Source organism: Myxocyprinus asiaticus, chromosome 28 (genome assembly GCF_019703515.2).
Source record: "Myxocyprinus asiaticus isolate MX2 ecotype Aquarium Trade chromosome 28, UBuf_Myxa_2, whole genome shotgun sequence".
NCBI classification, from domain to species: domain Eukaryota; kingdom Metazoa; phylum Chordata; class Actinopteri; order Cypriniformes; family Catostomidae; genus Myxocyprinus; species Myxocyprinus asiaticus.
The window spans coordinates 21,146,316-21,164,813 of NC_059371.1; the positions used below are offsets into that span (position 1 = coordinate 21,146,316).

The 18,498-nt window shown below is 37.1% G+C and overlaps 1 protein-coding gene across 3 annotated transcripts; it reads right to left on the reverse strand.

Annotated features, from left to right (window-relative positions):
- Nucleotides 1-9,886: 9,886 nt before the first annotated feature.
- Nucleotides 9,887-15,996, reverse strand: LOC127419008 (hereditary hemochromatosis protein homolog). 3 transcript variants are annotated; one of them, XM_051660025.1, is made up of 7 exons: nt 15,745-15,996; nt 12,298-12,593; nt 12,030-12,075; nt 11,573-11,824; nt 10,970-11,167; nt 10,515-10,772; nt 9,887-10,392 (listed from the first exon to the last, which is right to left on the reverse strand). In XM_051660025.1, the coding sequence occupies exons 2-7, from the start codon at nt 12,316-12,318 to the stop codon at nt 10,271-10,273; spliced, it is 897 nt and encodes a 298-aa protein (XP_051515985.1). In that variant the 5' UTR covers nt 12,319-12,593; nt 15,745-15,996; the 3' UTR covers nt 9,887-10,270. The 3 variants fall into 3 exon arrangements, with proteins under 3 accessions (XP_051515985.1, XP_051515983.1, XP_051515984.1); XM_051660023.1 differs by having other exon boundaries at nt 10,970-11,242; nt 15,745-15,992; XM_051660024.1 differs by lacking the exon at nt 12,298-12,593 and having other exon boundaries at nt 10,970-11,242; nt 15,745-15,993.
- Between the last annotated feature and the right edge of the window lie 2,502 nt (nt 15,997-18,498).

Genomic DNA, 18,498 nt, shown 5'->3' on the forward strand with positions numbered 1-18,498 from the left:
GAAGATTTTAATCAATTGATGGACTCAGTCCTTGATCATAGTGAAGCAAAAGTGTGTAAGCCCTCTAGAGCAACAGTGACGCTTCACAGGATGTGTAAAAATCTTGGTCTTGCAGATATCTGGAGACTTTTGAACCCATCTGGTAGGGACTATACATTTTTTTCATCAGTCCATAAGATTTATTCAAGAATAGATTTTATTTTTTTATATCTATGTCCCTCATTTCATCTGTTGTCGATTGCTCAATTGGAATCATCTTAGTCTCAGATCACACCCTGGTGAGTTTAGAGGTGTTGCCACATACGGAGAAAAAGAAATCATACAGCTGGTGCTTTAATGTATCCCTTTTGCAAAATCCTGATTTCCAACAAATGTTAAAGGCTGAAATCAATGTTTATATGGAGACCAAATGGTCCTCAGTATCCTCTGTGGGCATGGCTTGGGAGGCACTTAAGGCAGTTCTTAGGGGCCGGATCATACAGTATGCCTCATTCACCAAAATATCCAAAGCACGAAAACTCGTGGAGTTGGAAGAGAATATTAAAAGTGCAGAGGCAGAGCTGAAGCACCGAATGTCGTCTGATGGTCTCAGAGAACTGATCCATTTGAAATACAGATATAATACTATTTTGTTGCGGAAAGTGGAGTTTTGGTTATTCAGGGCAAGACAGTCGGGAGACAAAGCAGGGAAGCTTTTGGCTAGATATATAAAGCAGAGAGAGTCTTTTTCTACCATTCCCTCAGTGATGTCTGAATCTGCTGGTGGTGAAATTTGTACCTCGGCCATTGATATAAATAATGCCTTTAAAGAGTTCTATCTTGATCTTTATAGTTCCATGTCTTCGTCTACTGATGAAGATATTAGAAACTTTGTGGAACCATTAGAACTCCCTAAATTGACAACTGAGCAAAAAAATTTATCTTGAATCTGAGATAACCTTGGAGGAGCTTGATGAGGTAATTAAGGCCCTGCCTACAGGCAAGGCTCCGGGGCCAGATGGCTTTGCCACGGAATTTTTTAGATCTTATACTACAGAACTGGCTCCACTTTTGTTAGAAGTTTATACGGAATCATTAAAGAATGGAAAGCTTCCGCCAACCATGACACAAGCCTGGATCAGTCTGATTCTTAAAAAGGACAAAGATCCAAGCGAGTGTAAAAGTTACCATCCAATTTCCCTGATACAGCTAGATGTAAAAATTTTGGCAAAACTTCTGGCTAACCGATTAAGTAAAGTTATGACATCTCTTATACGTATAGATCAGGTAGGGTTTATTCGGGGCCGCAGCTCTTCTGACAACATTAGGCGTCTCATTAATATCATGTGGTCAGTGGCGAATGATCAAAATGGCGTTTGATATGGTAGAATGGGATTATCTTTTTAAGATGCTGGAAATATACGGGTTCAGAAATACTTTTATTGGATGGATTAAGTTACTTTATAGACACCCTGTAACGGCGGTACAAATAAATGGATTAATTTCAGATTATTTTACTCTGGATAGGGGCACCCAGCAGGGTTGCCCTCTTTCCCCATTATTGTTCTGTCTTGCCCTGGAACCATTAGCAGCCGCGATAAGAAAGGAGGATGATTTTCCAGGGGCGGTAGCAGGAGGTGTGGTGCATAAGCTTTTACTTTACCCAGATGATATTTTATTATTCTTCCCCGACCCCACTAGATCTATGCCTTGCCTCCACAGAATTATTAATTCCTTTTCTTAATTTTCAGGATACAGAGTTAATTGGTCTAAATCCAAAGCTTTAGCTCTGACAGCGTACTGCCCAGTAATGGCTTTTCAACCAGGCACCTTTCAATGGCCCAAACAGGGCATTAAGTATTTGGGCATTTTATTCCCAGCAAAATCATGTGATTTAGTCTGAGTTAATTTTGACCCTTTAATAAAAAGGTTTTCGAGTGATGTGAGTAGGTGGGTTTCATTACATTTATCGATGATTGGAAAGGTTAATGTTATTAAAATCAATTGTATTCCAAAATTCAACTACCTACTACAATCTCTCCCTGTAGATGTCCCCCTCTCTTATTTCAAGCAATTTGATAGCATAGCGAAGGCCTTCATTTGGAATGGAAAGCATCCCAGGTTACATTTCAACAAGTTACATAGACCGATTGACAAAGGTGGGCTAGGCCTACCCAAGATTTTGTTTTATTATTATGCATTCGGTCTCAGACATTTAGCTCATTGGTCACTTCCACCTGAGAGAGCCCCTCCCTGATTTGGAATCGAACAGAAAGTTATTGCCCCTATTTTACTATTACAAAGCCTTTCTATTATACTAATTGGAGAAGTTAAGTCGCACCCCGTTATCTCGCATTTGCACGCACTATGGTCAAAAGTGTTCAGAGTGTTCAATTCAGACATTTATTTAAATGTTGCCTCGAGCATATGGCTAAAACCAAAGTTGCGTATTGGTGAGTCCCTTTTCTGCTGGTCGGAGTGGATTGTGAGGGGTGTTAATACACTCTGTGACCTATATGAGAATAGTGGGTTGAGATCGTTTGAAAATTTGGTCCAACATGTCAGGATTCCTAGCTCTCAGTTCTTCAGGTACTTACAGCTGTGCCACCTGCTCTGTACTATTTTTGGGAGTAACATACACCCCCCTAAAAGGGCAGATATTCTAGAAGTGGTGATAACTGCTTTTGGAAAAGGTCATGAGGCATCAGTGTATTACTCCCTGATAATTCAGAGTCTGGGGGATGGAGCTTCATCTTCTCTCAAGAGATTATGGGAGAGAGATTTAAATTTGGTATTGGAGGAGAGAGTGTGGGCTAATATTCTAAAAAACGTCAAGTCTGCATCTAGAGATTCAAGGGTACATCTGACGCAATTTAAGATTTTGAATCGATTATATTGGACCCTCTCTAGATTGTATAGACTTGGTCTTAAAGGCACACCCACCTGTTGGCGATGCCAACCAGAAGACGGGGACATAACCCATGTTTTTTGGGGATGTGTTAAAATCCAGAAATTCTGGTTGAAGATTCAGGGATTTATGTGTGATGTGTTGGACACACGGTTTTAATTTTGCCCCAGACTCTGAATTCTGGGTGATGGGGAGGTCATTAATTTTGGGGATAGTCACTTGAGAGGTTGGGTCTTGGCCGGAGTTATGGTGGCCAGGAGAATAATCCTCAGGGGATGGAAGACGGCTGGGACACCCTCGTTTCGGGAGTGGTGCGGGGAGATGAGTGAGGTTGCGGCATTTGAAGAGGCGATTTACAGATTGTTGGGAAAGTGGGATTTGTTTAATAGGAAGTGGGGTGGATATTTGGATTTCTTGGAGGGTTTCGGGGAAGGGCAGTGGAGACTTTCATTTTTAGTTTGATGTGTATGTGCACTCTTGTTTTTTGAAAATATTTTTTTAGTTTGTTTCTAATTTTTTGTTATAATTGTAAGAGACCACTGTAATGCGTGTTTGTGTCATGGGTGGGGTGGGGGTAGTGTTCAGGGGGAGGGGTTTTAATTTATATAACTGATTCCATATTTTATGTTGTGTTTATTGGTTTTTGTGTATGGAATCAATAAAAATGTTAATAAAAAAAAAAAAAAAGAACAGGATGTCCCTCCAAAATTGATGAGAAGACAAAGAGAAAACTGGTCAGGGAGGCTGTCAAGAGGCCTACAGCAACATTAAAGGAGCTGCAGCTCTTTCTGGCAAGTACTGGTTGCTCCCTACATGCGACAACTATCTCCCATATTCTTAATCTGTCTGGGCTATGGGGCAAGGTGGCAAGACGCAAGCCTTTTCTGATGAAAAAAAAACATCCAAGCCTGCAAAAACCTATATCCAGTCTCCCAAAACCATGTGGAAAAATGTGTTATGGTCTGATAAGACCAAGATTAAACTTTTTGCTCAAAATTGTAAAAGGTATGTTTGGTGCATTAACAACACAGCACATCAGCAAAAGAACACCATACCCACGGTGAAGCATGGTGGTGGCAGCATCATGCTTTGGGGTTGCTTTTCTTCAGCTGGAACTGGGGCTTCAGTGAAGGTGGAGGGAATCATGAATAGCTCCAAGTACCAGTCAATTTTGGCACATAACCTTCTGGCATCTGCTAGAAAGCTGAAAATGAAGAGATCTTTCAACTTTCAGCATGACAATGATCCAAAGCACACATCCAAATCAACAAAAGAATGGCTTCAGCAAAAAAAAAGATTAATGTTTTGGAATGGCCCAGCCAGAGCCAAGACCTGAATCCTATAGAAAATCTGTGGGGGGACCTGAAGAGGGCCGTACACAGGAGATGCCCTCGCAATTTGACAGATCTGGAACATTTTTGCAAAGAAGAGTGGGAAAATATTCCAAGTCAAGATGTGCCAAGCTAATAGACTCTTATCCAAACAGACTGAGTGCTGTAATATAATCAAAGGGCGCTTCAACTAAGTATTAGTTCAGGGATGTGCACACTAGTTTTCAGTGGCATTGCATAGGTTGTAATTTTTACATTAAAGGTGCAAAAATTCTGATAAGATTTATCTATGTTAAATTTTTTACATCACAAAAACCTGCTGTTTTAACAGGGGTGTGTAGACTTTTTATATCCACTGTATGTATTTACAGTATGTATATATACAGTTGTGCTCAAAAGTATGCATACCCTTGGAGAATTGGTAATATATGTACCATTTTTAAAGAAAACATGAGTGAGCAGGCAAAACACATTTATTTTATTTCGGATGAGATTCATATTCAACTGTAGGTTATAACAGAATGGCACAATCATAGAACAAAACATGGCAACAAAGAAAAAAATTAAATGACCCCTGTTCAAAAGTCTGCATATCCTTAGTTCTTAATACTGTGTATTGCCCCCTTTAGCATCAATGACAGCGTGCAGTCTTTTGTAATAGTTGTCTATGAGGCCCCAAATTCTTGCAGGTGGTATAGCTGCCCATTTGTCTTGGCAAAATGCCTCCAGGTCATGCAAAGTCTTTGGTCGTCTTGCATGAACCGCACGTTTGAGATCTCCCCAGAGTGGCTCAATGATATTAAGGTCAGGAGACTGTGATGGCCCCTCCAGAACCTTCACCTTTTTCTGCTGTAACCACTGGAGGGTCAGCTTGGCCTTGTGCTTAGGGTCATTGTCATGCTGGAAAGTCCAACAGCATCCCATGTGCAGCTGTCATGCAGAAGAATGCAAATTGTCTGCCAGTATTTTCTGATAACATGCTGCATTCATCTTGCCATCAATTTTCACAAGATTCCCCGTGCCTTTAGAGCTCACACACCCCCAAAACATCAGTGAGCCACCACCATGCTTCACAGTGGGGATGGTATTCTTTTCACTATAGGCCTTGTTGACCCCTCTCCAAACATAGCGCTTATGGTTGTGACCATAAAGCTCTATTTTGGTCTCGTCACTCCAAATTACAGTGTGCCAGAAGCTGTGAGGCATGTCAAGGTGTTGTCGGGCATATTGTAACTGGGCTTTTTTGTGGCATTGGCGCAGTAAAGGCTTCTTTCTGGCAACTCGACCATGCAGCTCATTTTTGTTCAAGTATCGTCGTATTGTGCTCCTTGAAACAACCACACCGTCTTTTTCCAGAGCAGCCTGTATTTCTCCTGAGGTTACCTGTGGGTTTTTCTTTGTATCCAGAACAATTCTTCTGGCAGTTCTTCATGAAAAAGACCCGGTTCAAAAGAGTAATTTGTTTACGACTCTTTCGCGCTGTGCTTGTTGTTGCGTGCAGTGCAGCGAGTTTGTCATCACAACAACGGTTGAAAAGTGGCGCGAGACACGCTGGTAGTGCGCAATCTAAAGATGTATTCATGAGAGATCTGACGAAACTGCATATAAATGCACACAACCCGACTGTCGCCATTGGCGACTAGATTTTAAATTATTGTTGCAATCAATTATTTTTGGTCGCATTTGCAAATATTTTAGTTGCAGTCTGGAGCCCTGCCATGCAATAATCTTTGTTGTAACTCTTGTTACACTTATTACAAACCTTTTGGTAGGGTTATAGGCTACATATGGGCTGTCCATGTCTGTGGCGAAGCTCTCTGGAAACTAAGAATCCCTGGGTCAGCTACATTTTAACCGTAAAATATCAAGTTTACAACTACAAAGACAAACTCAAACTAACTACAGTTTTAACTACCCATTTTACAGTATATGTTAAAATTGCACACAACATTTTTTTTATCAATGGCATTTCTTGGAAAAGCTATCAAAAGTTTGTCACAGAGATAGAGCAGAAAGACTAAAGTTTCGTTTCACTTCAGTTGTTCTGATTACCAATGGCAAAACAATGCTCAAACAAATGAAAGTGCCCCAGGATAAACACCTGATGTGTTATAGACAGTTTAGCACTGAGCTTATCATAGCATTTTGTTTTAATAGACGTCATTACCGCAATCATAAGAAAATTAGGTTTTCATAAGTCCGGTATGGACAGAAGAGTGTGAGCCGAGAATTAAATCCATTTTAGCAGATATAAAAATAACATGAGTGACACTGACATCATTGCTGGCACTACCCTGGCACATACCTTTCTGAAAAACTTTATAAACGTCTTTCCCAGGCACTAATGAATGATTGGTCATTTTCAGGAATTCACCACACTGGCCAAGCTCTTAAAATGTTTCATGATCACATCAGTTGTAATGAGCCTCTGTTTTTGCTGAAAAGAAAAAACAAATAGTGAAGGGTGCATAAAATTGAGATACAGTTGAGTCACACCATCAACTTCTGGATATCTTGTTTCTGGTTACTCTTTTACAGACATCACATTACAATGTTCAGGATAGAAAAACTGGCATAGGGCTAGTTACCAAGGATCCATCACTCTTTATAGGGCTGTTGTCAGGGGCGAAAAAGGCTCACCCCCACTCAGTGCTGTTACTTATCAGCCCTAAACGCCCCAGCGTCCCTGTAATTGCCCCCATATATATGAGAGACCTTCCCCTTTCCCATCTATCTCCCTTGTGCTGTGCTGTAAATCACTCACCGCCTCTCAGTGGGGGCAGACTGCTGCCTGTCCTCCACACATATGCCATACATATGCCATGGACAGCTTACTATTCATTTTTCATGCCTGAAGACATTCACATTTGTAATAGCAGCATTTTTTTTTTTTCTAACTACCATTTTTCACTCCAAACAAATGAATTCATGAAGACACTCTTGAAAAAATTACATTGTAGGCCTACTTGCATTGAAATTTGCTTCAATGGGCAAAGCAGTGTAGATGTCTCGTCTAAAGTAATTGTGCATTTACATATGTTGTAATGAGAGTCAACTCCATAAAATGTCTCTTCACATGTCACCAAAGTGAGGACCGTAAAGGCTGAGCGTGATGTTTGTGACAGGACTCAACTGGTGCAGTGTCTTTTTCAATTTATCTGCGGTTCACGCTATTGGTTTCACTGTCAGTCTGGCTGGCCATGGCTAATAAAATATTAGTGATAAAACCTTCAGCTTCGTCTACATAGTGCTAATACAGAAATATCCCTGAGGTACGTGCTTAACATTTAAGAATAATATTTTGATTGCTGTTAAAGCAAATATGTGCTGTATCTATATCTATAAAATGTAATAATTCAGTATTTTACCTGTTGAAAGCTGTTTAAAATGAGCAATGGAGATAAACAGAGGACAGCGACATATCAACCTTAGTGTTTCACTGCTGCCATCTGCTGGTGTTTCACTTTGACTGTTACCGTCAAAGGGCCTTCATTTAAAATGAAAGGAATAGTTCACCCAAAAAATGAAAATTCTCTCATCATTTCCTCACCCTCATGCCATCCCAGATGTGTATGACTTTCTTTCTTCTGCTGAACACATACAAATATTTTTAGAAGAATATCTCAGCTCTGTTGGTCCATATAATGTAAGTGAATGGTGATCTGACATTTGTAGCTCCAAAAATCACATAAAGACAACATCGAAGTAATCCATAAGACTCCAGTGGTTAAATCTATATCTTCAAAAATGATAGGGTACAACGGGGCTAAAGGTTTCCACGGGGTAAAATGCCCCTTTGATTTTATTTTCTCCCAAAACACTAAATAGCATCAAAACCTACCATAGTCATTTCCTAAACACCTGTTTGACACGATGAACTGCAGAATTTTCCTCTTCCAAGAGATCATTGCATGTAATGCCTAAAGGTTGATTTTGAGACAGTTTGATCTAATATTTAATATTTTTTAAATTGTTGTAAATTTATGTAGCTAATGAATATCCTGGAAATTATCATATTTATTTTGGAACAAAAAAACGTATTTGTCATTTTCAATTTTGTTCAAGGTGATTATATATAAAACATTTCAATAATTGTCCAATAAGTGAAAGGATAGTATTTGGGGTAAAATTGCTGGAGCTAAAGGCCCCTATTTATATTTGCTGAAGCTAAAGGCCCCTATTAAACTCACTGTTTTTCTTAAGTGGAGGGAATAGACTTGTTTACAGAATAATGAAGATGTAATGAAATGTCAAATGTGATTGAAATGAACAAGAAATTATGCATCCTTTTCTGAAGTGGTTATTTTGAATAAGTATTATCTTAATTTGTTACTAAACAAGCATCTTGTTGTCTCAAAAGTATTTGCATAAGTTGACAAATTGTCCCCTATAACTATTGCTCCGGTATCTACACTATATCAATATAACCCCTTTGTGGGCTTTTTACCCCAAGTGAAGGTGTGGGGTAAAAGGCTCCCTCTACACTTAAAAAAAAATTGTATTCAAAACAACCTTCTGTTGTTATTTATTTCCACGCGAAATATGTTGCTCCATCAATATTCAGTAAAAATAAATGTATTTCTTGAATCTTGAGACACTTTGTGACCAGAAAAAAAGCTAATTTTCATTAAGGTGTGCCTTTAGCCCCTTTGTACCCTATAATAGGTGTGGTTGAAAAACAGATCAAAATTTAAGTAATTGTTTTACTCTAAATCTACACTTTCACTTTTACATCTGAAAGTCACATGTGGTGCCTGTTTAGTTTCACTTTCACATCTGAAAGTGAAAGTAAAAGTGGAGATTTAGGGTAAAAAAATTACTTAAATATTGTTCCGTTTCTCACCAACACCTATCATTTCGTAATTTAACAAATAAAACCTTTTTTAGTGAAACATTTTGCTTGAAAAGTGTGATTGTGCACACTTTTTTAAATAAATGCCACTTGGATATATATTTTTTTTGTCAAATTCTATGACATTAATGTATTCTTATGAGTGACTTTATTGTCAAAATACTTTTGGGGGCCACAAATGGACTTTTTCCAAAGACATTATTTGGCAGTTCTAGTGTTTGACACCCATTACAAAGAAACAGATTTGGGCAGGTTCTCCCATTCTCTGAATTGAGTGTGCTGAAGTGGTCTGGACAGAAGTGGTGCTCAAGATCAGATTACTAGATGGTAAAGCATGTGCTTTGCAGCTCTCTCTCTCTCTCTCTTTCTCATTATGTTAAAAGCTATTTGCTTGTAATTTCCACTGCAAATTATACCCCCAACCTGGTTAGTTTTTTATGCAGCATTGAGCACTTTGGATCAATTATGTGGCTTTAGAGTGGTCTTTTGGTAAGACACTGTTAGTGCTTGGCTTCAGCTGATGATCACCTTCTCATCCCAGATGATCTCACATCACATGATCCAAACACTTTCAGGCATGCTCTCTCTACTGTGTGTGAGTAGTTATGTGGCAGTTTTTGGAACAAACTAATTTGACACCCTTTGCTTTGTAAACCAGTGCGAGACAAAAAGGGGCTGTTCTCTGTGTGTGAGCAGTACAGCATTGTGTAATGTAAGACCAGACTGGAAATTATGCCACAATGGCAACGTTTGACTTCTAAGGAAGATGAAATTGCACTTCTGTAAAACTATGTAAAACTGAATAAAGATCTGAGATTAAATCGTAAAATATCTTTATCCTAATTTTTTGGATAATGAACGTCTTTCTCAAAACAGACAATTAGTTGAACACAAAATGATGGAAAATGACACAAATGTCACAGAAAGACCAACAAAACTAACATTATAAGATATACAACAACAGTCAGTATAACACAATAAAACGTTATACTATAAATAAGAAAATAAAGATCTGAAAAAAGATCTGAAAGCTTTATCATATCATCTATTTACAGCAGTTGAAAATTGCCTTTTTCTTTGTAAATGGGTATTTTGCTACAACAAACTATAAATAGTAGTTTAGGATATTATAGATAATATAATATTATAAAAATATATGATAAAATGATAATTTATGTAAAAAATACAATTATAAAGTTTTTAAATGACACGTTTCATTATAAAACAGAAAATAACTATTATTACTATAAACACCACAATAAGTGCTGCAATCAAACCAATGTGCTTTGAAGAATTTTCATTGGCCATACCTGAGGATCCATCTGTGTGAGACAGGAACAGATAGATCATATCAGGTTGATGTCAGTCATAATGAGCTGTTAACTAAAAGTAATATTTTTTTTAATAGTTTTCCATAAAAGGAACAATTGTGAAATATTATTACCCCATGTAAGGACCATCGGCTCTTGAAGACTGCTGTGCTCTATTTGACAGGAGTAGTTGTGTGTAGCATCAGATAACTCAATTGACATTTGAACTTGGTACGTCTGGTCATGATTTGGCAGGAGACCTGTTGATGTCCCATCTAAGGGTTTCTTTCCATCAATTATCCACTCCACAGTGATTTCTTTAGGGTAAAACCCCGTCACAACACAGATGAGAGCACTAGTACGTTGGCGCCTGATCGTAGCTTCTGGACGAACTGTGAGCGCAGACAAAACAGATATAATCAGCTAACTATAAATGAAAAGTACAATAAGCTGAATATTATATGTTTGTAATTAAGGGTGACAATGTAAAACCCAGTTTACCACCCTGCATATAACCTGGTCGGATGCATGGATACCTACAGCATGAACAACATTGGATGCATGTAAAAATGCACAAATATATACTTGCCTTTTTGGTCAATTATTGCTTTACTGTGTTTGTAGAACATCTTGAGGCGAGGAACACAAACACGGTGAATGTATATAAGATTATTGTGATTCCAGAGCTCAAACCTGTCAAGAATGTTCTTAATGTCCAGATCTTGTGGCAAATATGAGTACCATAGGGGGTTGTCCATGTCCATAGACAGACTGTACTCTCCATTGACTGAAAAATGATACAATCCACTTGATGTTCCATTATGGCTGAGCTGACATCCATACATTAACTGTAAAAGTGGGCCTAAAAATAGTATAGTGTAGTTTTACTATGGAATACAATAATGGACTCATTGCTGGATCACTGTATAATTGTGATCTGTAACCTCTTTCATTCATTAAAATGATTGCACTTGCAATATTTATAGCAGTAACTGTAATGTTGATATGAATGTTATTAAAGTACAAAATCACATTAATGTAAAGTAATAACTTCATTTAATTGCATGAAGTTCTACATAACACTACCAAGTGGTCCACATATTTTCTCAATTTATTTACTGCTTTGTGGTTTGAGTTTAGAGCCAGTTTAAAACGAGTTTAGAACCAGACTGACATACACTATCAAACCTACCTTTCAACCCCAGTGTTGCATTTGCATATCTTGAAAACAAGTTGAAATAACCAGTTTTAAAATGTGTGCAATCCCTAAGATCTCTCCAGACAGTGGAGAGAGATTCCTGTTGGCCAAAGGGATGTGAGAAAACATCAGAGACGCTGTCGTAGGTAAATACTCTGTAATCATCAAGCATGCCATACGAAGAGTATGTCGGCAGATATTCAAGTCCTGGAGCAAATGTCACATATATGACTAAGCGGTGATCCCCTGTTTGTCAAAAACCCAAGAAATATTTATGCATATACAGTATACGATAGGTGACACTTTCTATTACAGTTCTTTTGTAACAATAAAGAAAGGGTCCTTGAAAATTATGGAAAGTGTTACCAAGTTACTGTATCCAATGTACACTTACAGTATTTCACAAATATGATACTACAGGAGGAATGAAAAGGATAATTAGGCAACCCACCTGAATATTGAGTGTGTAAAGCCACCACTGAGGACACCAACAAGAACTGTAATAAAAAAAAAAGAAAAAAAAAGTAAATATACACCTTGCTTAGGTTCCATCAGCACCTTAGTCCTTTCTGTAATAGAAAATTATATTCAAATACTGTACCCTCTAAACGAAGGAATTCATTAATTAATACTACACAACATATAATTTACAAGGCATTAAAGAATTGTACTGGACTTTTATAAGACTACACAATATTTATTTAGGTAAGTTGCCAAACCTGTACTACTCCCGTTGACATTGTGTCGGAATATCACGGACATGTAGCGATACTGTGGTACAGTTAGTGTTGTTTTTAATGTCCGAGTTACAAGAAAACACACACGGCGGTTTGACCAGAATGTTGTGACAATCTTGTATAGATAAGACAACCCAACACTGGGTGAGCTGTCAGTGGTTTTCTTAGTTGTATTTTGCTTGATCGAGCCAGCTATCACACCATCAGATACACGCCCATCCTCAGATGTTTCTATTAGGTGTGGTTAGCAACCTGCGTCATTTCACCTATGTTACAAACTAGAAAAAAAAAAAAAAGTCACTCTTTGTAACAAACATTTATACAGTATGTTATGCATAGACTGCAAGGACAATCTCTCCTTTAAACAGTTTTTCTTGGTATGTGGAAAATATCTTCTACGGAGGAAAGCATTTTTTGCATGAACCAAAATACAGAAAACATGCTTGAGGCACATTTAACACATAGGCCTTTGATCTATAAATGTGACTGTTTTATTTAAAAAATACTCACAGTTTATAGCATACAGACAAAACATTTTAAAGAACTTGTCTCCTGCCTCCAAGTGTTTCACACTGTTCTGGAAGCGCTATGTGTGTGCGTTCCTCCATCTTTGAATGACTTTACCTTGTGGATCTATAATACACTGGTGACCAAAAGTTTGGAATAATGTACAAATGTTGCTGTTTCGGAAGGAAATTGGTACTTTAATTCACCAAAGTGGCATTTAACTGATCACAATCTGATCACAAAACTGATCATCAAGTATAGTCAGGACATTACTGATGTAAAAAACCACTATTTGAAAAAAGTAATTTTTGATCAAATCTAGACAGGCCCCATTTCCAGCAGCCATCACTCTAACATCTTATCCTTGCGTAATCATGCTAAATTGCTAATTTGGTACTAGAAAATAACTTGCCATTATATCAAACACTGCTGAAAGCTATTTGGTTCATTATATGAAGCTTAACATTGTCTCTGTGTTTGTTTTTGAGTTGCCACAGTATGCAATAGACTGGCATGTCTTAAGGTCAATATTAGGTCAAAAATGGCAAAAAAGAAACAGCTTTATCTAGAAACTCATCAGTCAATCATTGTTTTGAGGAATGAAGTCTATACAATGCTTGAAATTGCCAAAAACTGAAGATTTCATACAAAATTGTACACTACAGTCTTCAAAGACAAAGGACAACTGGCTCTAACAAAGACAGAAAGAGATGTGGAAGGCCAGATGTACAACTAAACAAGAGGATAAGTACATCAGAGTCTTTAGTTTGAGAAATAGACACCTCACATGTCCTCAGCTGACAGCTTTATTGAATTCTACCCGCTCAACACCAGTTTCATGTACAACAGTAAAGAGAAGACTCAGGGGTGCAGGCCTTATGGGAACAATTGCAAAGAAAAAGCCACTTTTGAAACAGAAAAACAAAAAGAAAAGGTTAGAGTGGGCAAAGAAACAGACATTGGACAACAGATAATTGGAAAAGAGTGTTATGGATCTTAACCCCATTGAGCTTTTGTGGGATCAGCTAGACTGTAAGGTGCATGAGAAATGTCTGCCACATCTATGGCAAGTGCTACAGGAAGCGTGGGGTGAAATGTCACCTGAGTATCTGGACAAACTGACAGCTAGAATGCCAAGGATCTGCAAAGCTGACATTGCTGCACGTGGAGGATTTTTTTGATGAGAACTCTTTGAAGTAGTTTAAGAAGTTCTGAACATTTTTTTCAAATTATATAGTAATTTTTCACATTATTAATGTCCTGACTATAAATGTGATCAGTTGAATGCCAGTTGAATAAAAGTGAATAAAAGTACCGATTTCTTTCCATAAGAGCAAAATCTGTACATTATTCCAAACTTTTGGCCGCCAGTGTATATATTGTATGTACAGTATAATATATATTTTTTTCAAAAGTGTCAATAAACCTGCTCTTTGGCAGAGTTTCTATTCAACTTATTTGCTCTGCAAACTCTTTGCAGCCTTTGGATTTTCAGGACATGTATTACAGAATGACTAGAGCAACATTTCAGATGGTCTGCTGGTTAGTAAAGTTTTAAATGAATTATTCAGTCACATTACTTTTTTGATGCATATCTTGTTTTTCCTAATAAATTCAATAGGAGTTTATTCAGTATCCATCATAGTTTATGCGCATTTATCATTGAATAAAAAATTGATCCACCTCAAGCGAGCATATACTTTTTTATGTGCATTTTGGAGATTTTATTCACATTTTGGTGTTACTATGGAGCCAAAATGATGACAAATGTATTGTAGTCGCAGATAAAAAAAATATATAAACGTGAATCATAAAATTAAACATACATTTAAAAATTTATTGCAAAAATATAGGTAGGTCCTCACAATGCACGTGAATGGGTGCCAAATTTAAAAAAAAATTTTAAAGCTAAAAAAACAAAACAACATACAACTTATTAAATGTAGCCGGTGGGTTGTGAAAAAATGACACAGAATACCAAAATATATTTTGGGGTTTTATTCTGACTGCCGTTTATAAAAATAAAAAATTAAAAAACGGTTACACGAAAATGAAATACAAAAATGAAATATGGTTCAACGAAATACAGTAGAGCCAGTTCTCACATGTGTGCACCTGAACGTAGTCAGACTCCATTCATGCAATCCATATGCATCCCAAATAATTCTCAAACAATGAACAAAACCAGGAGCTCTCCAGTTCAATCTACGTATGTTCTCATGTTTTTAACACAAGTGAGTGCCAGAAAGCAGGTCACAAAACTCCAGTCCTTAAAGGGGCCACGTCCAATTTATGACTAGAGTTACATTACATTAAATTTCTCCACTTGGCTACATAAATATCCTATTTCTGTATAGAAAGTCTTGTAGTTAATGCTCTATTTCTGAGACCCATCAAATATCAAGTTTACTAACCAGCATTAAGCCAGTAATTCATGCTAATTAATTAGTACTGGCTTTACAAAGTTGTTACTTATTAATTGCTAATATCTTGTATAAATACAACTGAGTTGCAGTTTAATCCATTAGCCCCTGAGTCTTAATTTAAAGACAACAGTTTTATTTTGCCACGAAAGAAGAAACTATGTAGGCCTATAACTTAAAACTGACATTTTTAATGAAATGTTTCACCATTAAACACATGTATATATTTAAGGCATAAACATAATATTTAAGCTACATTATAGGCTACCTATCAAACTGTTTACAAATCCATCACGCTAACAAATCGTTTCCAGTTCACTAGAGGGCAGCATTATACAACTCTTGAATCCGGGATATGTCACGTCACATCTCATTTCATGCTTGGTCCTGTGTTTTAAGAAATACTGTCTTGTTTTTTTCTGAATGAATTAGTCACATGAACAGTTGTTTAGTCTATTATAATGTTAATTACATAGTCTATTTTTTAATTTGTGCTTACCAAGAGGAAAAACAACATTGCCTTCTTGTCACCGAGGGTTATTCCCCAAACTCGTGGGGAGTTCTAACATCTGTGTCCAGTTTTTTGTCGCTTTGTTCTTCATTCACTTCGCTTACCGGTGTTCTTATATAAAATATTATTCCTCTAAATATGAGACTGTCTCAGTGCCTAGACCCGGGAGACACTAACAATAGATATGTTATTTCTCCCTTGTACTTCCTTGTTTCAAACAGTCCCGCCCAGAGGAAACAAGAAGGGACATCTTGTTTCTTCAAGAAGATTATGCAACAAAATGTGCATTTTACCGTGTCATGTAATTTTAGATTTTTTATGACCACTTTTTGCTGTGTAACCTGCTTGTTAATCTTAAATATTTCTTATTCCAGTTTAATTTATAAATGTCAGTGTAAAACTGATGCAAAAGACATGCTTAATCAAGGTCTTAAAGAAAAAGCAGTACATTCAACTACTACCAATTACAAATACATATTTCAAACTATTTTTAAGATTTATGTATTTCAGTTTCATAAAAAAATTCCATCAAATTAAATTTGTGTAGGCCTATTCTTAAATGAGTTTTTATTATCAATATTTAATTATGTTAAAAATTACTCAATTCAATTTGATGGGAATTTGTTCTGAAATTGAAATGCTTAAATCCTAAAAATATTAAATCAAAAATCCTTAAATAAATACAAAACATCCAAAGTGGTATGAGGGCTCAGTATATGAATCCTTGCAGACACTGTACAATATCTTTTTCAAATGCAAATATTTATAAATTCCTTGAATATCTGAGTCTGGCCAGACACACTTGGAAACAGTAAAGCTATTATAACATATGATCAGAACTGACCAGCTCTAAAGTGAAGTACAATGATGATCAGGATATATACAGGATCATATTTCAGGATATCAGGATATATTATATTAAATTATATGTTTGGCCTTTATATACACTGAAGCAGTAAACTGTCACGTATTTGTGTATTTTTGTTCACTTTCATGTTTTGATTTCATGTCTTTTTTCTTTTTTTTTTTTAGTTTAGTTGCCATGTTTCCTGTTCCTATTTATGTTATGTGATTTCCTGTTCCTGCCATGTTTCAAGTGTTTTGTTCTTATTGGTTCCTTGGTTTATTAGTTCTGTTTTTTCATTGGTTCTTATTTCATTGTCTGGTTATCTTGTTTTCAGTTCTAGCTCATCATTTGTTGTCTTGTTATCTTGTTTGCCCCAGTCTCTGTATTTAAGCCCTCGTGTTTGCCTTTGTCATTTTTTGTGTATTGTGAATAGATCATTTCTTGTCCTGGTTAGTCTTAGTCTAGTTAAAGCTACACTATGTACTTTTGGCCCTCTAGCAGTTAGAAAATAAATCTGCATGCGTCTTGCAGAACAACATTGGCTGTGGTTTGGCTCTGCTCCTCTACGAGGATAAATGTAGTTCAAGGCACTGATACACAGATACAGGACATCTTAGAGCGACTGGACAAATAAATAATGAAAGAAAGGAAAGATGGATATGCGAAAACATGTAATCTGGGCAGGTAAGTGCCCTATCTTATGCTGTTGTTTTGACTTATTGGAAACATTGATGTTTTGAAATAAATGACGTTACAAAAGTTAGGCAACATTTGTTAACTTTAGACACAATGATTGCTAGTCTGATAAGGTCAAACGTTGTAAAGTTTTTGTAACTGCAGGATATTCTGGCCAAACAGACCAAGGTAGTAACTAATTTATAGATTGTCATTGTTACCAACCAGTGGTCAACATAATTTCAAGACTCACATATCCTTGGCAAACCTAAGACTAAAGGGTTTATTTTGATAAATTATTACCGTTATAAAGAAAAATACACACGTGAGCTTGCAAGTGAAAAGTTCTGCACCCATTACAGTATAATTTGTATTTCACTACACACACACAGATGTGTCAATAAAATATCTTGCCTGTTGAGTAAGAAAAAGGCCTCTGGGTCCCTTTTATATCCTTTCAGATCTTGGTGTTTTCGTCACCTTGTCGTGTATATCTTGTTGATTCATGTCTTTTATTTTGAAATGTTTAGTTCCTGTTTCCCTTGTCATGTGATTCCTGTTTTCCCTCCATGTTCATGTGTCATGTTTTCATTGGTTTATTGTTTAATTATCTTGTTATCAGTTCTGTTTGTTCATTGGTTTGTTCCCCCATGTCCATGTATTTAAGCCTCATGTTTTCCATTGTGTAGTTGTCAAGTATTGGATGTGAATGTTTTGTTGTCAAGTCAAGCCAAGCCATAGTCAAGTCTAGTTTATGTCAAGTTCATGTTTTTGTTAAATCACGTTTATAGTTAGGGTTTTGGATTCACTTTTGTAAATAAACTGAACTTGGGTTCTCATCTTCATCATCGTCTTCGTCATTGCCATCATTGCAAGTTCCAGCATACGTTACAGAATACTAGACCACCCATGAACCCAGCAGTTTTACTTCTGCGCCTTCGTCAGGGCAATCGTCCCCTGGAGGACTATGTCGAGGACTTCTGCGGTCTAGCCTGCCAGGTGGATTTTAATGAGGTTGCCCTCAAAGACTGTTTCAGATTTGGATTGAATGAGTCCATTTCTTTTTTGATGCCTGGCAGTCGCAGTTCCCTCAGCCTGGTTCAATATATCGACCTCGCCCTACGGATCATTGGTTCCACATTCACTGTGTGGGAGGCGGATGCCGAGCCAGAGTGCCACGTCACGGCCGCCGCCGAGCCAGAGTGCCACGTCACGGCCGC